We start from the raw sequence: 22,788 nt of genomic DNA on the forward strand, positions 1-22,788 counted from the left end.
AAAGCTGTTGTTGATCAGCAAGACTGCAGTAGAAATTGCTACTTGGACCTATACCATTTGATCATTTGAAGAAAAAACCATTATGACAAATTAACCTGAGAATCAGGATATACCAAGTTCTTAAAGCTGTTGATAGCAAGACTGCAGTAGAAATTGCTACTTCGATCTATACCACTTGATCATTTGAAGAAAAAAACATTATGACAAATAAACCTGAGAATAATATCAATTACTACCACTGGACAAAAAGAATAACCATTTATTAAAGTAGGTATAGAACATTTGTTTGCTCAAATTTTAATACTGCTTTACATATCGTTTGTGAAACAATTCCTATTACTTTTATAACCAAAAATTTCAACTGATTACAGATTTCTCACTTGTCAAACACACAGTTAATAATCTTGAGGGGAAAATACATCAAATGCATATGTACAATTATAGAAGTTCTTATTATACATGTAGCATGGAAGATACATTTATTTATTACTTTTTACATCTTCTAGAAGACATTCAAATTAAGATAAATAGATTAAAACTGGTTGATAAACTTCTGGTGGCTGAGGTCCTTCATTTAATTTTTGTGATAAGAAAATCCAAAATTATTAATGTTGAATTTCTCATCATACATTCATCTAAAAACACAGTAAAAACAACTTGTAAAGATTGTAGATTGGTTACCGTAGGTGTTGTATAGTCGCTTATTATCTAATTAATTGACTGCTGGGGATATCTGCTGGAGAGGAGAAAAGAATAGGAGAAAGTTCTATTTATATCTGACAAAGAAACAAAATGAAAACAAAAAGAGAAAAGTCCCAAAGCTGTGTGACGCTATTTCTGGCCTAGCCCATTAGTCCTGATGAACGTTGTTTTCTTTTTCATAAAAGGTAAAAATCTGAAAAGACACATTGTGTATGTTTTTTTCCAAAATAGAGATTTTTAAAAAATATATACATATAATATATAGAAGCTGAAATTATGCAAAACCAATAAACAAAACACCACAGTGGAGTAGGTGGATGCAGCATATCGATTATAAAATGTCCCACAGCAGTTTGGGGGCTTCCCCTCCCTTTACCGGTTTCATGATTTTATAATCACACCTAAGTGTTACCAAGCCTGAAGTAAAGGCACTACTGACATCGGGTAGTGCAAACAGCTCAGGTATTTCTCCGACTAAGAATAAAATACTTCAAATGAGTAGATGAAAATGCAAAATGGCACATTTTTTCAACTCATTCCAGTGTCAAAGCTTAACCAAAATATCTAACTATACAAATGCAGCCTGGAAAGATTTTAGTGCAAATATGAAAAGTAACAGCATAATTTAAAGTTACTTAAATAAGGTGTTGGAAGGGTAGGGACTGATCTAAGAGGTTTTTCTCGGGACAGTAAATGTAACGGCCTCTGGTGCAACATCTTGTTAAAACTTAAAAATCAAGACGACAAAATTAGAGGTGAAAACTCACCTACTAAGTATTTATTATTCTAACTTATAAGGGGAAACTAAAAGAGCGATTTGTTGAAGATCAAAATATTTTCTTAGATTTGTTGATGGGGGTCAAAAATAACGTGAGTTCTCCTGCAGTCTGCACACGTGATGCTGGTGTTCGGTTGCCCACATGCTAGTGCGCCTGAGAAAGCCCAGTTCCCGCAGTGGGGCTTCATCAGAAGGTCTCGTCGTCATTGCAGTTGGTTGCCCAGTGCCCAAACATCTCGCAGATCTCACAGTACGGGCGTTCCTCGCTCCGGCTGCCGTGGTGTGTGGAATGCGGGGGGTCCTCGGACATCTGCGTCTGGGTGGGACAGTCCTCTGTGTCGTGGAGGTCAAAGCAGTCACATATGTCACAGAAGAGGCGAGGCTTCTTCTTGGATTGTTTCTCCTGGTCGTCACTGCAAAGGTGAATGTGTATAATCAGAAACTCATCTCTATCACTTGTAAAGAATAAAAAAGAAGCAAGAGTTATAGCCAAGTCTGGGAGCCTCAAGTGTAACTACCGATTCCCCATTTAAAATGTTCATGTCAGCCCGGCCAGTGTGGCTCAGTGGTTGAGCGTTGACCTGTGCACCAAGAGGTCGCCAGTTCGATTCCCACTCAGGGCACGTGCCCAGGTTGTGGGCCCGATCCCCAGTGGGGGGTATGCAGGAGGCGGCCAATCAATGTTTTCTCTCATCGATGTTTCTATCTCTCACTCCTTCTCCCTTCCTCTCTCTCTAAAATCAATAAAGAAAAAATATTAAAACTAAAATGTTCATGTCAAACCCATTTGTACTGTGCATCACTGTCTTGCCCAGTGCCCAAACATTGATGTAAATGGACTTATGGCCAGTCACCCGCAGAGCAACTGGTTCTCTGATCCACTGGAGAGCCTAACTTTAAGACCACAATTTGTGTTGATGGGACTAGGCCCTCATCAGCGTGGCTTCACATACCTGTCATAGTTGTTGAGGTCGTCCCCGTTGCCATTGAGGGCCGCTTCTGACATCATCTCCACCTTCAGCTTGAGGTCTTGATTCTTCCTTTGAAGGTCTACTATTACTGAATTTAGGAAATCAATCTAATTTGTTTAGGAAAAGAAAAGAGAAACACGTGAGATGTCTGAAATGTGGGCCGTGGACCATCACGTCGTGGACGCAGACTCGCATGCTACGGCCGCACAGTGCTGGACGTCAGAGGGCCAACGGGGGCTGCTACTGAACCTCTGGTTCATGTGTATGCACACACACACTAACAGAAGTTTACAAAAAGCATAACCAGGGAGTTGTTCCATTAGAACCAATCCACGGCTCATCGTCTGTAGATCTGAAAAAGTTCAGGGAAATCCCCCTCAGGCCACATTCACTGATGGGTCACGGTGGGACAGTAAATGAGTCTTCGGAGAAAAATGAAGGCGTTTTAAAGAGGAGCTCAGGCTCCATCTCAGCCAAGGAGACAGGCGGGCTCAGGGCAGTGCTCAGGTACCACCTGGGAAGAGCATGCCGACTCACTGCACAGTGGGGACCAGACGACCGCGGAGGACGCGCCCTTGTCCTGACATCTGCGTTCGATCCAAGGGCGCGCTCATGGGAAAGCAAAACGTTTTCCCCTCTTTTACACATACCAAAAGGCCTCACTTCTCTAACTAGCTGTTGGGAAAAAATCCCACTTTACAATGTTTAAAAGAAACAGTGTGCGCGTGTACACACACAGACATCTCAACTTTAAAGCAGCAGCTGGCCGTGCTCGCCTGCGGGGCACGCCGCGAGACCGAGCTGGCATCGAAGCTGGCATCGCCGCTGCGTGGCTCTCAGAACAGCCTGCCGACACTGACGGCTGCCCACCCAGGCTGCCCGTGTCACTTCTTCAGCTGCTTCTTTCTAAGACTTCATCGAGTTAGGGGCCCCGGTTCAGGAAGAGGAACACAGCACAACACAGAGGAGGTAAGGAGAGTGGGAAAACACACACACGCACACGTGACCACAAATTAGGAACAAAACAAACCATTTGCTGATTGGAAGAAAAGCGTTGGCAGCGGCAGGTGAAACAAACGGAAGCAGAAAGGAAAGGGGGAGAAAGAGAAAACATGGTTATTTAAGTGGATGTTTACTAGACAGACACACTAAGCAGACAATGCTAACTGAGGTGCGTGAGTGCTTTGCCGAGTCCTTTTATGCCGTTTAAAGAAGATGTCACGACAAACCAGCTCCCTGAGCTTTTATTTACAGATGAAAGATGGCTTTTGTACTTGTGATTTTTTAACAGGATAAATCTATCCAAAATATATTATTAAAACTGAAAATAGTCCTGGCCGGTGTGGCTCAGTGGCTGAGCGTCGAACCATGCACCAAGAGGTCGTGGGTTCAATTCCCAGTCAGGACACATGCCCAGGTTGTGGGCCCGATCCCCAGTGAGGGGCACGCAGGAGGCGGCCAGTCGATGTTCTCTCTCATCGATGTTTCTCTCTTTCCTTCTCCCTTCCTCTCTCTCTCTCAAACCAATAAAGAAAAAAAAAATTTTTAATCCCTCACAAAACTGGCCCTGGCCAGTTTGGCTCAGTGGTTAGAACACTGGCCCATGGACCAATGAGTCACGGGTTCGATTCTGGTCAAAGGCATGTACCTTAGTTGCAGTTCGTCCCCAGTCCTGGTCGGGTTGTGCTGAAGGCAACCAGTTCATGTGGCTCTCTCACATCGATCGATGTTTCTCTCTCCCTCTCTCTTTCTCCCTCCCACTCTATCTGATGATAAATAGGAAAATATGCTCGGTGAGGAATAAAAAAAAAACCTTAAGACGGAGGCTTGTTGCCTATGTGCCATTATATTTCCAAATAGAGAATGCTCTGTCCCCATATAACCCCATTTTTAAAACTAAGGCTGTTTTGTTCATTTTGGCTTTAGCAAACAGTTTTGAAGAACCCTGTTTTTTTAAGGCAGAGATAACCAAGGAATCTTTTGACAGAGCAATTCTACTTCTAGGAATTTATTCCAAAGAAATATTAGTATATCTGCAAAATGACAGCTATCTAAGACAATTCATTTCAGCATTTTTTATGATACTCCTAGGATATCAGGTCATGGCAATGGGTAGAGAATGAATTCCAATAAGGCACATTCATGTTATGGAACACTATACAGCTATAAAAAAGATAAGGGCAGATCAATTTATGTAATATGCCACCATTTACATGAAAAAAAAAAACTGTATTAGTCTTGGCTTATATTTACATTTTTTAAAGTCCCCAAAAAGATTTTTTTAAAAGACACTAATACTAGTGATTACCTTTTTGGATGGCTAGGAACTGACCAGAAGAGAAAGGTTTGGAGGAGGGAGATAGTTTTTAATTTTGCTTTAATATTTTTAATATTGCTTAACTTTCAGACCATATAAATATATTATCTGTTCAAAAGATTCAATGACTTTTTAAGGTAGCAAGTAAGCAAAGCAAAAGGAAGGAACATTACCTGACTCTCCTGGGCTCTTTCGTCCTCTTCTGCCTGAGTATCAGTATTACCTTATATTAAAAAAACAAAAACAAAAAACAAGCAGAGCGGGATTTTCAAAAAATCTCAATCATTTTTACTTGTTAATGCAATGAAAACTCATTCTCTGTGGAGTTCTCAGATGTGCCTCTTGGAGAACACGCCCGTGAGTTCCTGCCCCATAGCTGGGCCCTAAGGGACTGCACGGGCACTGGCCCACCCCCCAGATGTTCTGTCTCGGGCTGGCTCACTCTGGGTAAGAATGGCCGTCACATCCGCCTGAATTTAAGGAAGCGAGGGACCACCTCTGTTCTCCTTCACTGAGCACCTCCCGAATCCACAGCTGTACTGACGGCAGCCAGTATCCGCCACCTTGTTTCTGCCAACACTCAGGACCACGGGAAGACCCAGAAGCGGGGATACCAGGCATGCCCGTTCCAGGGGACCTGGGTGGTGCTGAGCCTCACCCGGTGAACCAATGAACCGGCGGACAGCCAAGGACGGAGGGCCCTGCAGGGGGCAGTGCATCTGGACCAGAACCGGCTCCTGGAGGGGGGCAGCGGGGTCGGGAAGAGGCGCCACGCGGTCATCGGTTTACCTGAGGAGCTGCTGAGCTGCCTCTTGTTTTCTTTGAGTTGAAGCTCCAAGTTCTTGACCTTGAGCTCAAGCTTCACCTTGTCAGACTCTAGAGACTGAACGACGGAGTGCAAGGACTTGGCAGAGGCATTTTCTCCCCTGAGCACTGTGACCTGAAACACAGCGGCTGGGCTCAGGCTGGGACTTGGGACCCCGGGAGGCGGCGGCGGGAACGGTCGCCTCGGAGGTACTCTACCTCATTCCTCAGTTTCTCCAGCTCCGCGTCCTTCTCTGTGAGTAAGGCGCTGGTGATACTGATGGATTTCTGCAAGGAAGCCTTTTCTTCATCGGTGTCTTTTATTAACTTGGATTCTCTAAAAGACCAAAGAGTTAAAAATTCCAGAAATCAACCGAGAGAGTGATCAGTGTACAACTTGTCCTAGAACAAATTGGCAAGTAACTTCAGCTAATGTAAGGAGAAAATGGGTATCACAGGGAGGTTTTATAGGGGGTTAAGGCTACTGTGCTTCCAAATTTTACTTACTGTGAGGGGAGAAAAAGTTTACTATACATACACATGCCAAAATCTGCACATCATTGTATCCATTTGAATTTAAAGAAACAAGTTAATAACTTTGGAAGATGTAAAATCATATATATACACACATATATATAAAAGAAAACTGTTGCACACCCCCCACCCCAGGAATTCTTCTAAATATTGAACCCCAGCTGAATTCTGTTACTTCTGGAGTAAACTATGACCAAGCAATAACAACAATTAAAATACACACATGCAAAGCGATTGTACGATGTCATGCAGAGCGGTTTCATGCTGGAAGTATCGATTGGTTCTCACTAATTTCAGTAACTTTTAGCAAGTTCCAAGAATGTGTCTTTTGAGATCTTATGGGCCAGAACAGTAGCAAATGTTGCTACTATTCAGACTGAGGGATTCTTTTCATCCAAGGGCGTTGATGCTCATAGACATGAAAGGTAACTGCGTGGAGGCCAGAACAGAAATGCTAACATGGAGTTCCAGGCAGAGGAGGAAAGATGGTGCTGTCTGCAGGGAGAAGGGCCGAGCACTGGGTTTGTGTTCGCAACCTGACTCAGCTGTGGCTATCAGCACAGGGAGGGGACCAGGCCCTTGATGAGAGGGAAACACTTACCTTGGAGGCAGGGGGTGGGAAAAGAAAGGGAGAGATGAAGGGGAGACAGGAAGGGAGGAGGGCAGGACACAATAGAGACAACCCAAAAGGGCCCGGCTGCTAGGTGTTTACACGTGTGTGCATTTAAAACTTTTGTTGAAAAATTACATGCATTCGAAAGCGCCACAGTCATGGTCACCAGTGATGAGGAAAGACTGAGAACTGTCACAGATTGGAAGAGACTAAGGACATATGACAACTGAATGCAGTGTGGTCTCCTAGGTTGGACCCTGGAAGAGAAAAAGGACGTTAGTGGACAGACTGGGGCAATCTGAGTAACGTCTCGAGTCTAGCTAAGAGTATGTACCAACGTCACTTTCTAACTTTTGATCAATGTGCCAGAGAATGTGAGATGTTCACACGTTGTGGGGGAATCTGGGGGAAGGGCACGTGGGAACACTCTGAACTACCTTTGCAACTCTTCTGTGAACCTATAATTCTAAAATAAAAAGTTTATCTTTAATGACATGCAGTGTGATACAAGAGGAAAAAGACCTTGTATCACAAAAATATTTTGGAAAAAACAAAACTGCAGAAAATTTTCCTACCTGGCCCTCAGGCCATACAACCTAGACACTTCATGAATGGAGCGAATCATCAGCGAGAGCTCATCACTTAACGAGCCAATCACTCCCAGTTCCACTAGAAGCAACTGGACCCGTGCAGAGCGTGTCACGGCTTCGTCTGTTTCAAGACCGACGGGAAGAATTGGAAACTGAGGCCCAGGTTAGAAATGGCAGAGTGTGAATGTCTGGTTAGTGAGACCCAAGATATCCGGCACACAAACTACAGGATTCTCATGATTTATGGTAAACTGAAATCCTACACAAAGATAAAAATATAAGTGTTGTATTTATCTCATTGTGTGGCTTACACTTAACACTCCAGAACGATAAGTAGTAAGAAAAGAATTTGAGACTCACAGAAATTTCTTGAACCCAACACCCAAGCATTATATGTACACTGGAAAGGGGGCGGGCACCGGTGATGCTAAATTACTGAGTGAGGGACACCTTGCTAGAAAGTAGGATCTTGTGCGGGTCAAAACAAAGCGAAGGTTTGAACGGATGGAACATACCGACACTCCTCCTCCTGGAAAGCCAGCGGCTGATGTGATGCAGAGATTCGATCAAGCTTGGGCTCCTGAAGCCTCTAATAAACTGACCCGGTAGTTGACTCTATTGTAAAACCTATTTCAAGAGCTTCACTTGTTATAAATCTCACTCAAATCTGAACGTGACTTTAAATGTTTTTCCCGAAAAACACCGGGATTTGGGGATTATTAAGCAGATTTAGGTTCTTCCGTCATCGGGACTCCAGCTACCAGCCAAGATGTCGCAGATCCCTGGTGTCGGGGACCACAGCTGGCAGGAGGAGGAAGGCACAGGCATCTCTATCTGCTCATCTTCGCGGACACGCAGCCTCTGAGCAAGGCTGCTTTCTAAGAAGAGGGCAAGCAGAATGTTTCTTGTACGAGTTACCAAAAGATGCGAGGTTAAGGAAGGGATCTAACCTGTGACAAATGACAGGACACACGGACGCTGGCAGCTCACCTTTGTGAGATCCTCACTGCTGGCTTCTTAGGCTATTTCTAAGCCCCAGTCCCACTGTGCAAACCCAGGGCTGAGGTAAGCCATTTACGCCAACATCACTGACCTCGGGGTCACCGATCACACCAGCGGGAGGGCCTGTGTTACTTTTAAGCCATGCTAACTAGAATGACTTGGCGTTACTCAAAATACCAAAAAGGGAAGATAAACATCGTATGAAAGAAGGGCCAGAGGGGCCAGAAATCTTTCCCCCGAGGGAACATACTAGCCAGATTCTTTCCTTACTACTTACGTGAGAAATACATTCTAGTAACGAAGCGAATACCTTAAGGTGTAACTGGGCAAGCCTTAAAAATGCAAGATAACGAGAACCAAATATTAGAAACATGAAGAGAAATGCAAATCAGCCAGGAGAACTAAGTTTTGCACCGAAGTTCTTTGCTGTATATAGGTACAAAGAAAGATAATGTGTGTGTGTGTTTATTCTGCTGAGACTATTTTACAAAACAAAAGCAAGACAACAGAAGGACAAAGGCAGCCAAAAAAATATAAACAACAATTTGGTTTACTAAAAAAATATATGAAATTTATTTATTATAACGTGGATAGACTTTCTTCAGTCTTACCATGAAAGACACACAGATAGAGCAAGGAAGCGCGAGTAGGAAGGGAAAAGAGACGGGTGAGATGAGCATCGGTGAGCAGCGGGAGCTCGGACACAGTCAGCCAGCCACCCACAGTGAGCAGCACGGCACCTCCGCAGGACTTGTAGACAGAACCGTCACCCCATTTTTAGCCCTGGCAGCAATCTCGTGTTCACCCTGACAGCACGACACTGACTCCAACAAGTGCCCCTCTCAGATCAGGGCTCTGAAGTCCCTTCTCTGACCTCACAAAGCCTGGAGGAGGGAGGGGAGCCAAGCGAGTTCCCTGACCTGCTGCAGGCTTTGGGGTCAGTGGGCACACCTCGCCTTTCTGTGAGCCGCGGCAGGTGAAGCCTGGCTCTGCCTTCCTCTCAGACGCCTCGGAACCTGATTTGAAGGTCTGCCTAACTTGGAGACCGGTTTCCCAAAGAAATGATTACATTTTTAAAAGACAAATCTTCACTACATATTGCTTGCAATTCAATGTTTAGATACCCAGGAGCCATCGAAATACAGGAGGATGTTACTAATTTCTTAACGCTACGCGGTCCGCCCCATCCTCCAGTGAGGAGTGAGCTGCACTTTGGGATAATGACTTCAATGTAACCAAGGCAACCATAGGTTTTCTTGATTATGTATATTCGGTGATCACTTCTAAATTAAACTGTTGACTAAGATCTCAAGTCTTGCTTAAACAACTACATTTCAAATAAATGTCTTTATGATTTTACTTTCGAGACTTTTAAATTAAGAATGTATCTAATTCTTTTCAGTACGCTATGTTAAATTTACTTCACTATTATACACACAGACCTACATACAAATCCTTTACCAAACTGACTTTGGAAGGCATTTAGGGTCCAAATTATTAGCTCAAATATATACTGTCGTTCAGATTTCTGAAACAGACATAACTTCCCATTGAGTGTTAATTAACAATTTAACCGCCCCCCCAAAAGCTATAAATATGAGAAACTAGATTTAAAATTTTTTTACTCCCAGAAAATATGACCATCTTTATCTGCATTTACTGATCACAAGAGTAATTTTTCAGAGCCGTTCCCCTAAACATATCCAGCACCTAAAATGGGGGCAGGGGGGTGGACTGGTCCCCAAAGTTGTTCCACCTTTTAAAGTTGGTAAAAAAGTCACATGCCCAATCACATTTTGAAAGGCATGTGATACAGTGAGTCGTGTGGTAAGGACTAAGGAAATAGCTTCTTCCCTTTAAAAATAATAACAGCCCTGGCCAGTTTGCTCAGTGGTTAGAGCGTCGGCCCACGGGCCAAGGAGTTGAGGGTTGGATTCCGGTCAAGGGCATGTGCCTCGGTTGCCGTGGGTCCCCAGCCCTGGTCGGGGTCGTATAGGAGGCAGCCATTCGATATGTCTCTCTCACACCAATGTTTCTCTCTCTCTCTCACCCCCCGCCGCCTTCCTCACACTTTGTCTAAAGATAAATGGAAAAACATCCTCGGTGAGAATTAAAAAAATATATATATATATAGTAATAATAAGGAGGCCCAGCCGGTGTGGCTCAGTGGATTGAGCATCGTCTCATGGACTGAGAGGCCCAGGTTCGAGTCCCAGTCAGGGCACATGTCTGGGTTGTGGGCTCGATCCTTAGTAGGGGGCGTGCAGGAGGCAGCTATGTAGCTCTCTCACATCGATGTTTCCATCTCTCTCTCTCTAAAAAATCATAAACATTTTTTAAAAAGTAATAATAAGTAAATGTACAGCGAGACAAAAACCGACACAAGAATCTGAGGACCTGGGGTCTTAGGCCTGCACCCGAGTTCCTGGCCGAGGTGCCGACTATTTGGGCTTTTGTTTCATCGTTTTTCAATGCACGCCTCGCTGTCCACTTCACTGGGTTGCTCTGAGACTAGGGACACTTGTGAATTATGAAGTAGATTGAAGGGGACACGCCGGCACTGCATCAGCCGTTTCTACACGGCCCCTGGCCAGAGCGGCACAGGAATGGCCTGGGTAACTGCATACACGAGGTTCTTTTTAAAGAAACAAAGCCTTATGGGTGTAAACATAAACACCCCAAGGCCCACGTGGGCAGGGCTGTGTGGGCACAAAGGAGCTGGGTGTGAGCAGGGCAGCCCAGCCGGTCATCTGGAGACACCTGGCTGGACCTGGGGTTTGGCAGTGCCAAACACACATTCTGGTGTGAAACTTTAAAAGAGAATGAATCTAAGTGTCTCTTAATTAAAGGAGGACAGGAGGAAAGGCACCCCTGGACCAAGGCCTAACGTCCTTTAGAATGTCGCTTATGGAACCCAAATATCCTGGGGCTGAGCCCAGCCCCCAGCTCCTCAGCGGCCTTGCCACGTAAAACGGGTGCAGCGGCCCGGGGAGAGGAGCCCCTCTGCCCTGACAAACGAGAGGAGAATACTTGGCAGGAGCGTGGAGAATTCTTGTTTTCTATTTTATTTCATTATTATTCTGAATTTCTCTGGACACAAACGTCACAGTTTAGAAGAGCTGACGGACTGCCAGGATGTGCAAGGGTGTCAACGATCATTTCTGTGGGCCCGCTTAGCCTTAGCTCAAAAGTACTGGAAGGCTGAGTAAACAGAGAAACAGTCATGGGTGCGTTATTACCGAAAAAGTCAGAATTTTTATGGAATGGAGATCAGTGTCTGTACGCAGACCGTGACTCCGTGTAAAATGAGAGCGTTTTCAGTTACTGAAACCAGGAGGGAAATAAATCAGGCTCACATGAGACAACCTGATCCTAGAACACTTCTGAGTAAGGAGGCACTGGACATGGCTCAGACATTCGGCTACTCTTTGCTTCAGTAGTTAATGCTGACTCTTCTGCAAGCGAAGCTTCGTCATTTGTCAGTTATGAGCACCGAACTATCACGCTGCGATGGCGCAGGTTTTCTCCAGGTCACCGTACACATCCCGGTCTAACCCTTTCCTTATTAAACACGCACTCACACACATGCCAACGATAAACAGGAAAAGGAAACCTACCTCTTTTTCATTTCTAACAACTGATTGTTGAGCACAGATCTCTCTTCTTCCGCCTGGAAAAGAATGCACAAATAAGTTCAATTCCTAACGAGCCCACGGAGTGGCCTGGTTCTCATGCCACGGGTCACTTTCCCAGGCTCCAGGGCAGCTGACGCCATTGGCACTGTATCACAGGATGTATGTACAGCTATTCGTTTACAAATCATTTATGACCTGAGTGGCTCCCCTTCATCATGAACTTGAGAGTTAAAAACATTCAACGGCAACACTTGAACTGCACATGCCGCACCTCAGACATTCAGTGGATGTCAGCCAATGAATGAGAACGTCACTGTTAACGTGCTGGTTCCTTTACTGAAACGACCGAGGTCAGGGAGAGTCACAGTGAAAATTCTAAGGACTGCGCTACTTGTTTTCCTTGCTCTTACCACGGTGAACACAGTGTCAAACCACAGTTCTGTTTTCCTTGGTTGTCAATTCTAAGGTTTACAGCATGAAGTTGATCGGCTTTGCTGGATTTTCCTGGAGACGTTTTTTAACCATCAGAAGAGTGTGCTCGTTTCATTAGATGGTAAGGGACAGAGTCTGTGGTCCAGCTTCCCTCAGCCCTACTTGCCCTGACGCCCCTGAACCCAGGTGAAAATGATCACGGCTGATGATCACCATTTCTCCTAAAACGACAAGCTAAAAATAGCATCCTCTTTCTAAAATCCGTGTGTGGGAATTCAGGCTTATTTGAAAGGCAGGCAACCACTCATGCATCAACTTATCCATTTATTTTTCATTTTTATCTATTGATTTGAGAGAGGGAGGGAGGGATTTGTTGTTCCACTTAGTTATGCATTCATTGGTTGATTTTCGTATGTGCCCTGACCAGGGATCAAACCCTCAAACTTGGCGTATCAGGATGATACTCTAACCAACCGAGCTACCTGGCCGGGGCCCAGTCATGCCTCAGTTTAGACGATAACCCCCGTTTTCTCTCTGCTACGTGCGCTCTAACCTCTGCCAGGCAGCGCGTGGATGAAATACGTGATTGAGTCTCTAACCCCGTCCAGTTTCCACAGGCAAACGGTAACCTCATTCAGCAGTAACCAGGGGAGAATCAGCCCTGTTCCCATAGTGACAGCGGAGTATCTGCGACCCTCCTGGGGGTCCACGGGAGGTTTGGGAATGACAAATCAGACACGTCGGAAGTGACTCCCTACGATGACTATCGGAACAGAACTCACATGATGATGATGATGGTTTTAGTGTTCCCTATGAAAAGAGAGAATGCTCTGAATGGTTTCCATTCCTCAAGAAACTGTGACCCCGCCTGAATCCACAGGGCGTGTCCGCCAGCTGCACGCACGCGCTCGTGTAAGACCGGCTCTGGCAACCCCGCTGCAGCACAGCCTGGGCCCGGCCGTGGAACATGGAACACGTGAGGACGTGGGAGAGTCTCGGCCCCGCACCCCTTCTCTAAGGAGAGACTTGAAGCATGGCTAACACAGCACGCTCACTCCATCCTTCGTGCCTGCCTAGCCTGCTCTACGACTCCGACCCCTGCGCACCCGTGTGAGGAACACTCGTGAAAACAACACAACACAGGGCTCCGAGCACCGCGGGGAAGACAGCTGCGGCGACCACCACACGAGCAGAGAGGAAGCGGGGGACTCTGAGATGGCAGGTGACGACCTGTCAGGCGGGCCTCTGACAGTGAGGGGAAGTTCACCACGCGGGGAGGGGGAAGAGATGCCACAGCAGCCCCGCGACTGGACCAGGTGCGGTGGGAGACGCCAACAGAGCACAAGCAGTCGCGAGAGGAAACCAAGAATGCAGGTGGCGGTGCCAGGTGCTCAGAGGCGGGAAGGACGCCCGCTCTGGGCCCCCTGGAGGTGAGCGGTGACTCGGGTAGGACCACTCCAGCGGTGCGGCAGCGCAGCCACGAGCAGACTGCAGGGGTGGGAAGGAAACGGCGGTGGGGAGGGGGTGGGAAATAGAGGCAGGAAACAGAATGCGTTCTCTCTTTAAAAGTTTGGAAATCGCCCTGGCCGGTTTGGCTCAGCGGTTAGAGCGTCGGCCTGCGGTCCGAAGAGACCCGGGTTCGGTTCTCGCTAAGGGCATGTACTTCGGTTGCAGTTTGTCCCCGGCCCTGGTTGGTCGTGCGGGTGGCAGCCACTCGATGTGTCCCTTTCACGTCGATGTTTCTCTCTCTCTCTCTCTCCCCCACTCTATCTGTACAAAAATTGGAAAAATGTCCTCGGGTGAGGATAAAAAAAAAAAAAAAGTTTGGAAATCAAAATAAGCAAGAGTTGGGGCTGTAAGTGTGAATGCCATGGCAAGATTCAGAACTGCTTTTAAGGAAAAGAGGGTTTCTCAACCCACAGGAGATCCAAACGGGCAACTGGTGGTAGCAGCTGTGGGCAGTAGCAGGAGGGACAGGTGTCCATCAGAACGGAGAAAGATGTAAAACTCCTGGGACAGACACACAAAAGGTGGGATGTGCCCTGGCCGGTTTTGCTCAGCGGTTAGAGCATCGGCCCGCGGACCTGAGAGTCCCGGGTTCCATTCCCACTAAGGGCACGTGCCTCTGTTGCAATGTGTCCCCAGCCCCAGTTGGGGTCGTGTGGGTGGCAGCCACTCAATGTATCTCTGTCACGTCAACGTTTCTCTCTCCCTCTTCCTCCCTCTTTTCCTCCTGCTCTATCTGAAGATAAATGCAAAAATGTCCTCAGGTGAGGATTTAAAAAAGGTGGTATGTCCATTCGATAAAATACTATTCAGCCATGAAAAAAAAAAAATGAAGCGGGGACGCCTGCTACAATGTGGAGGAGCCGTGAGAACACAATGCTGAGTGAGAGAAGCCAGACACAAACGGACATATGCTGTCTGATGCCATTTATATGAAACATCAGGAATAATCAAATCAGAGACAGAAAGTAGATCAGTGTTGCCAGGGGCTGGCAGGAGGGAGGATGGAGCAGGGTCTCCTTTGGAGATGAGGCCACTGTTCCGGAGCTAGACAGCAGGTCGCACAACATGGGAACACACCAAAGCCACTGACATGTACGCTGTGAAATGGTTAAAGCGGTAAATGTTACGTTATGTGTATTTTAACACTTCCCACATGCACACGCACACACATGCAACGTGAAGCAGTCTGTGACAGTGAACAGCCAACAGTCATTATGACGACCATCTCCGTAACAGTCAGCCACCCAAAAAACGTAAGTTGCGTTTACTAGTTGAACCATATGAAACTACGGAACAACGGCACTTTCATGGGGTTCAATCTAGGCTATTCTCTTGTAAAAGACCAGGCAGCCCAGCCGGTGTGACTCAGTGGCTGAGCACTGACCCTGCACCTAGAGGTCGCAGGTTCGATTCCCGGTCAGGACACATGCCCAGATTGTGGGCCCGATCCCCAGTGGGGGGCGTGCAGGAGGCGGCCAGTCGATGTTCTCTCTCATCGATGTTCCTATCTCCCTCTCCTTTCCTCTCTCTAAAATCAATAAAGAAAAAATATTAAAAGAAAGACCAGGCGCTCCAGGTGACGTTTTATAAAGAGTCCTGTCACCAGACAAATCAAGCGCTTCCGCCTCTCCCGATCCTGACTGATTCTGGCTGTCGCGCCTCGCCCCCCTTAGAAATGAACACTCCCATTTGGGAAAGGGGACTTAAGGCGCGGTTTTCGTTGGAGAGGAGACTGTCTGACAGGGAGAGCAGACAACAGGTGCACCCACGTGGGTTCTGAGTCTGGCTTTGTCCGCTCTGTTCCAGAGGACTAGGAGCAAACAGGCGAGCCTGTCCATTGCTAAAATACTTCTTCACGGGGACACACGGGGCCGCTTGCCAATCGGGTCAAATGCGCGTTTCTAACGAAGAATGGAAACTACTACCGCTCCACCTTCCACAGCCAGTATCCACGTGTGTCTGAGATAACAGACGTGCACAGCAGCGGAAGAGTTGTCTGCACTCTTCCTTGGTGATCAGCAAACCACCCCGAGCTGAAGCCTAGGAGGCCGTAGGCACACCCACTGGGCCCTCCCGAGTAAAGCACAGAAAGCTGCGAAGGGCACCCACCCCTTCCTTAAAGGGAAGTTATTTTCTTAGCGGTCCCTCTGCAGCTGCTCTTTTCCAACACTCTTCAAAGTCACTGCTTTTGAAATTTTTTAGTCACAAAACCTTTTCAAAAGGAAGGTGATCCAGATCCCAAAACGCAAAGGAGGAAGATTTAGGGGCTGGAGAGGAGGCCTGAGAACCTCTGCCCCAGCACCCCGCTTCCCTCTGAATCCTTTCTGGGTCCGGGTGACGGAAACAGAGACGTAATCAACAGTCCGGGAAGGTCACAACCTAAGATGAGAGGATGACCTCTGCGTGTCCCTCCCACTTGCGGAAACCACTCTTTCACCAGACGAGGTCAACGAGCCGAGAGGAGAGGCCGGGGGCAGGCACAGCACTGAGCCGAGACCCCCCCGCGCACACCCTTGCAGACACGCTGCTCTTCGAGCTCCCCGACGTTTCGGACGCCCCGGTCTGGGCCAGGGAAGAAAGCCTCCGGTCGGAAGGCTTCTGCGTTCACGAACTCCAACTTCTCTCATGCTGACCACAGGAGGTGCGGCCGCCCGCGGAAGCCAGCCCGCTCGGATCCTTCTCCTGGCCCGAACCAGAAGATGACACACAGCTCCCGACACTACTAGCTGAGTGAGGCTGAGACAATTACAATCTGATGTGTGTTCCCACGTCCCCTTTTACAAACGGGGACAATGACAGCGCTGTCTCCTGGAATTACTGTGCAGATGAGTGAGATGACAGCTGTCACTCATTTGTGCCTGTCACAGAGCAGTCCCAGCAGAGATGAGCGACCATCGCCAACGGCATCATCGGCATCATCATCATCATCCTGGAGGCTGGAGACGTGGCCTCTCTTTCGTGAAGTAACAAACTTAGGGGAAGCTACGAAGACTTTATAACAAAATCTGAAGTCAACTCCCCACAAAATGCTTTCACCACACTGCACCACATCCACGGATACTCTAGACAATTAACCCCAAACTACTCCATCCCAAGTGAGAATGGATGCTTGTAAAGAATGCTGGGGGAAACTTCCCCCATGACATGCAAAGCCAGAACTGCTACCCAGTCAGGTTCTCTGCACAACGGCACTTCGAGCTCTGCTCTGACATGAAATGTGACTAACAATTGAGCACTTTGACTCAGCTGTTCAAGAATAAAGAGCAGGATACAGCATTCTCTAACGTCTGTTTGATTTCAGTGTCAAATAAACTTGCCAGAAACCTTTGGGATTTAAACACAGAAGCAAATGGGTTGCGGCCAGTGTTCATTCCTGGTGTAACATGCATCCCGTATACCAGTGCACACGGGTGCACGGATGTGCACAGTTCCTTTAGGAACTGTTACATGTATTTAAAGTAAAGCAGAACTCTATTTAAAAACAGCTGCCAATCCTCACACCAAAACCACATTCTTGGAATCTGTTTCCTTAAAACCAATTTTAATGGAAGAAGAAAAAGAATCTTAAGAGAAAATAATTTTAAAATCTGAGCTGTAGTAGGAAGAAGACATTGTCCCTGTCCATTTAAATGCACTGCTGTAAGTTCATCGAACAAAGACCTTACTTTCTACTTGCTTGCAAGAGCCCAGGGTTGGTCGGTTCCTTATGGGCCTGTCCATGACCCCTACCCTCACCCCACCCCTACGCCTAAGCCTACCCTCAGCCCTGCAGCAGCAGCACACCCGGAAACGAGGGGGCACAGGTAACGGGAAACCCCGACCACCTGGACTCCCCGGGAGCTGCCTCCCAGCAGTGCACCCGCCAGCAGCAGCAGCAGCAGCAGCAGACCTGAGCGCGGCAGAGCCAGGAACGCCCGCCCAAGGCCCACTGACCTTTTGGTGACTCGTGACTTGGTCCCTGCTTCTCCCCAGCTCCTCGCTGAGTTTCACGTTCTCCTCTTCCAGAGCAGAGAGCTGCTGGGACTTCTGAGCTGCTGCCTGCTTTAGGGCTTCTCTGCAAGGACAGTGGGTGCAGGGTTACCATAGAAACAAGACAGGCAAGGAAACTGTGGGAGACGACCGGCTTCACAGCACCGAGGAAAATATATCTGGGTCACGTGCCTGATGGGATCTGTAACAACAGGCGGCAAGGAGGGCTGACCGCCTCTAACCTCGCGGAAGGGGGACTGCCACCCACCATGACATTTTAAAAAATCTAACTGCATCCAGCCTCTCGCCGCCCAGCCCACACTGACCTCACTTCTGAACACTCCCCGCACAAAACGCATTGTTACTACAAAACAAATGACAAGTGAAAACGGTCAGTATTTGTCTTTAGGGCTATGCCCGTTAGAAAATTATACGGAAACCTATTTCTGTTGAAAAGGGATTTACTTTGCTGCCCAGGTCCTCGGTGCTGACTGCCCAAATCTATAATCTGCTTTTTTTTTTTTTTCCTGGCAGAAATAAAAATCTAATGGTCTCGTTGGTTGGTATCTGTCAGAATCAAGAGCTGGCATGAATCTCGGTATATTTTGGGGCTAACTAGAGGTGTAATCCCAAAGGAAATGAAGTTTTCTAGTTATGTAACAGGTGTTTTATTTTGACTATATTCCTTCCATAATGCTAACTTGTAATTAAAAGTAAATTAAAAAAAAAAAAAAAAACACAGCCTGCTCATGACTATCAGCACATAAAACGTGAGCAGGCTAAGTATTATTTTACTAAGCATCTTTCCAAGATTAAAATGAATCCAAAGTATACCTCCCAAATTGCTATCCTTCACATGTGGGCATTCAAAATATTTTATTTGGTCACTGGATATTCGTTTTGATGCAATTATGAATTTTAAGTCTGTGCTGGCCACGCTCCATTCGGTGAGCTGTCAGAGGAGCTGAATTCTGAGTCCAGTCATCTGGGTCTGAACCCATCCGCTGACGCATGCACACATCTATTTTTACCTTCGATTGTCTAATGGGTGCAGTGCCTGGCATCTCGGTTTTCTGGATTTTTAATTCCCCATCCACCTATAATATGCATAGTGGGATGACCTCATGAAGATTCAGGGGAACAAATCTACAAAACAATTCTCTTAGCACATTAAATTTGGCGTTTTACACAGATAGAGGGAATTTTAGCCTCAGGTAATTAGTCATTCATTTTAACTATGGATCAAAATACACACACACACACACAACAGCTAAAGTTCATCTTCTGTCTAAAACCCATTAATTCTTGACAAAATAGAAGATTTTACTTATGACAAAATCATAAGCCAAACCTTCTATTCCCGTGTGGTCACTGCCTTCATTAGGGAAGTCGGGGCTCAACGTTGGTGTGGCCTGTGAGTGACGTGATCCTGTTCTTTCTCTAGTAACAATTTTCATCTTCCATTTTATTTTTAAAAAATATGTTTTTATTAATTTTTTAGGGAGAGAGATAGAAACATCAATGTGAGAGAGAAACATCAATCGGCTGCCTCCTGCACGCCCCCTACTGGGGATCGAGCCTGCAACCCGGGCATGTGCCCTGACCAGGAATGGAATGGGGACCTCTCAGTCCATAAGATGAGGCTCCATCCACTGAGCCACACCAGCTGGGCAAGATTTTCATCTTTTAAAGTTTCTAAAATCCTTGGTGTCTATCAGGAGCCCACAGCAAGGACAATTAAAACAAGGAAGCTAAGAAATATCAAAATGTCCTAAGTATTTGTTCGATGTGTTAAATCTACAAAAATGCTCTCATGCACGTTTTCTCGTTTTACCCTGCGACCCTAAGGAGGCTCATGTTATTTTTTGGACTTTAAAGAGAAGACTGAGAGGCTCAGGGAACTGAAAAGATTTGCCTCCAGTAATAAAGTCAGTAAGTTGTAGGAGCAAGAAAACGGGACTTCAAACTGGCAAACAGACCTGGTTTGAATCCAGAAACACCTTTTGCCTTTTGAGTAGCAGGTATATGCACTTTATAGTGGAAGAAGGCTCTCGTAGCCCAATTCCTGGAAACGTGCTAAGGAATAGTTCTGAAAATACCTACAAATATACTTCTAACAATTTTTAAAGCTACTTTCCTTTCTACATGACAAGATATCTTGAAACAGAAAAGAAGAAGGTCTATTTTAAACCTGAGGCAAAATAGCCCTGGCCAGTTTGGTTCAGCGGTTAGAGCATCGGCCCACGGATGAGAGAGACCCGGGTTCGGTTCCCGCTAAGGGCATGTACTTCAGTTGCAGTTTGTCCCCGGCCCTGGTTGGGGTCATGCGGGTGGCAACCAGTCGATGTGTCTCTCTCACATCTATGTTTCTCTCTCTTCCTCCCTCTCTCCCTCCCACTCTATTTGAAGATAAACGCAAAAATATCCGCGGGTGAGGATTTTTTTAAAAAGTGTATAAACCTGAGGCAAATGAACATTGGTTTTTTTTGTTTGTTTGTTTTGTTTTTGTGGTATGTGCCCCTGGCAGGAACCGAACCCGGGACTCTCTGGTCCGCAGGCCAGCGCTCAACCGCTAAGCCAAACTGGCCAGGGCGCAAACAAACATTGTTAATATGGATTTGTAAACATTCAACTTATGAACTGACCATAAATCTATTAAAGTGCCATACTAAATATATCCTAGATTTATCACTGTGCCAGGTGAATAAAGACAAAAAATTAGACTGCTTAGCCCTGGTCAGGTGGCTCGGTTGGCTGGAGCATCGTCCCATGCACCGAAGGCTGTGGGTTTGATCCCGGGTCAGGGCATATACACGGGTTGCAGGTTCCATCCCTGGTCAGTGCACATATGGCAGGCAACCGATTGATGTTTGTCTCTCCCCACTTCTCTCTCTAAAATGATTAATGAAAACATATCCTCAGTGAGGATTTTTTAAAAGCAGCCTAGACTCTGTCCACCCTGTGGTCTGGCTCCTCACCTGGACCACTGCCCTCAGGGATCGGAGGTCTGGGGGGCTCGGCTCCAGGCAGGAAGACAGGCCTTGGTCAGAGGGGCCGCAGCAGGGGCCACTGTCTTCTGGCTCCTGACCCTCTACTTCCACAGGCATGAGGCTGAGCTCTCAGCCTTCAATGGGGTCGTTCAAGGAAGAGGCACAGAAACCATTCTCTCTTAGGAGAGGGTGGGTGACATGACACCATGACTTAGCAAGGACGTTGAACACTTAAACACTAGACCAATGGAATGACCACGACAAGAGACTCTGAAGTCATATAGCAGGAAGGAGGAAGTCTATCTAACTCCAGAGCCCTCGGTGAGGCCCACTCTGGCCCTGCCCCTCCGTTACCTAGTATGGCCCACAGAGCCCAGAGGTGGGATCATGGCAGTGGGAGGCTGGTTGGGGAATCTTCTCCTGCTGCTCAGACCCTCCCTCACCAGCTGCCTGTGTGACACAAATGAACTAAAGTAAACTCAGTGCTCCAAATGCTCCAGGTTAGAACTTCTGGTGTCGTGGGGGTGGGGGGTGGCGGGTGGGGGTGGGGGATTCTGATCTGCACCAACCCCACCATCTCTGCACTGATCCTGAATTCATTTTCCCTGCCATGGTGACCACTATCTGTGTTACTGGGCTTTGGCAGGCCAAAAAGTTTAAGCCTCTCCTGATGGCCATCATCACCCGTGTGAATTTATAAATTGGTGTGCGTGGAATTGTTGGAAACTGTCTGAACATCTAGAGAAGTATCATGAAAACCAAGATGGAGGAAGGGACCAATCACCAGCCTCATGAGCAGCTCGGGTGAGGTTATTTGTAGGCGGGTTTTAAGAACTCCCAGGGGAACCAGACGTACACCAGTTTAAGTCAAGCCTCATCAACAAATGGCATTGAGGATGGGAACTCAGAAGGAAAGTCTGGAGGTGATGCTTTTGGTTTCGTTGGAATCTCACCTATTTCTTTGATCGGAACTACAAATAGATAATATAAACCCTTGGAGGGCAGGGACCACATAGAATCGTCTTTGTGTCCCTCCTAGCGTCACTGTACGCAGCCTGAAGGACATACTCAAATGTCCACCAGATCCATCAGCTTAATGTTTTACTTCCACATACTTGATGCGGTATAGCGCTCAGAATGGAAGAGCAAAAAGAAATCTGCACGCTAACTATCATGCCTGAAGTCTAGGCAATAGTCTGATGGGTAAATCTTGATTAGAAAAAGGCTTGCTCATTTAATTTCCATGCCAGAGATCTGATTACTCTTAAAAATCAAGATTACTGAGAATCTCAGTAATGCTGTTCTTCTTCCCTACAAAAAAGGGTTTTGAGGGACTTACTAATAAAGGGTCTGACATGGAGAAGCATTAAGACTGCCTCTCATGGACCTATACTGCATTACAAAACCTTGGCTCCACTTGTATCTTCCTGAGGTTCGACATTAGTCTTGTCTGAATCCCCAGGGTCCTGATCACCAGCCAGCACACAGCTCATTGTGATCTTTCCAGCACCCGAGGTTCTGACTTAGAACAATGAGCCCCAGGGGCTACTTCGCAGGTGCAACAGCATTTGAGGGGAGGAGGGTGACAATGTTTGCTTCATGGACTTCCCAGTTATTAAAAAAAAATAATAATCTGCACTGTTTTCATTTTTAAGAAAGTTCTACAACTTCTCCTGAAGGAGACAGACTTACATTTCTTTCCTGAATTCTTCCATTTTTTTATTCTCTACGGTCAGAAGCTCTTTGGATTTGTTCAGCTCCTCCACGTTTCTCAGGTTGTTTTCTTTAAGTGTGTCCAACTTGGAGACCGAGAGAAAAAGTCTTGGTGAGATGACTTCATTTGCCAATGACATGACTGAACAATGACCAATTAACTACTCATGAAAATGGGCATTAGAACAATAGTGAAATCAGTTGCTTGTAAAAAAAAAAAAAAAAAAAA

At 46.6% G+C, this 22,788-nt stretch overlaps 1 protein-coding gene across 9 annotated transcripts in view; it reads right to left on the minus strand.

The window, feature by feature from the left end:
• Nucleotides 1–246: 246 nt before the first annotated feature.
• The window catches only part of CLIP1 (CAP-Gly domain containing linker protein 1), an 88,659-nt gene continuing 66,117 nt past the window's right edge, over nucleotides 247–22,788 (minus strand). For 6 of the 9 annotated variants that reach the window (XM_036277209.1, XM_036277212.1, XM_036277214.1 and 3 more), the window contains 9 exons: nucleotides 22,539–22,645; nucleotides 17,821–17,941; nucleotides 11,929–11,981; nucleotides 5,792–5,909; nucleotides 5,558–5,708; nucleotides 4,942–4,991; nucleotides 3,482–3,487; nucleotides 2,434–2,558; nucleotides 259–1,893 (listed from right to left, as the gene is read on the minus strand). In XM_036277209.1, coding sequence (XP_036133102.1) covers nucleotides 1,668–1,893; nucleotides 2,434–2,558; nucleotides 3,482–3,487; nucleotides 4,942–4,991; nucleotides 5,558–5,708; nucleotides 5,792–5,909; nucleotides 11,929–11,981; nucleotides 17,821–17,941; nucleotides 22,539–22,645 — 957 coding nt within the window. In that variant the 3' untranslated portion in view covers nucleotides 259–1,667. Of the gene's footprint in view, nucleotides 1,894–2,433; nucleotides 2,559–3,481; nucleotides 3,488–4,941; nucleotides 4,992–5,557; nucleotides 5,709–5,791; nucleotides 5,910–11,928; nucleotides 11,982–17,820; nucleotides 17,942–22,538; nucleotides 22,646–22,788 lie in introns of all 9 variants that reach the window. The other 3 variants (XM_036277210.1, XM_036277217.1, XM_036277213.1) reach the window with 2 other exon arrangements.

The sequence above is a fragment of the Molossus molossus genome, unplaced genomic scaffold (genome assembly GCF_014108415.1).
Source record: "Molossus molossus isolate mMolMol1 unplaced genomic scaffold, mMolMol1.p scaffold_m16_p_22, whole genome shotgun sequence".
Taxonomy (NCBI): Eukaryota; Metazoa; Chordata; class Mammalia; order Chiroptera; family Molossidae; genus Molossus; species Molossus molossus.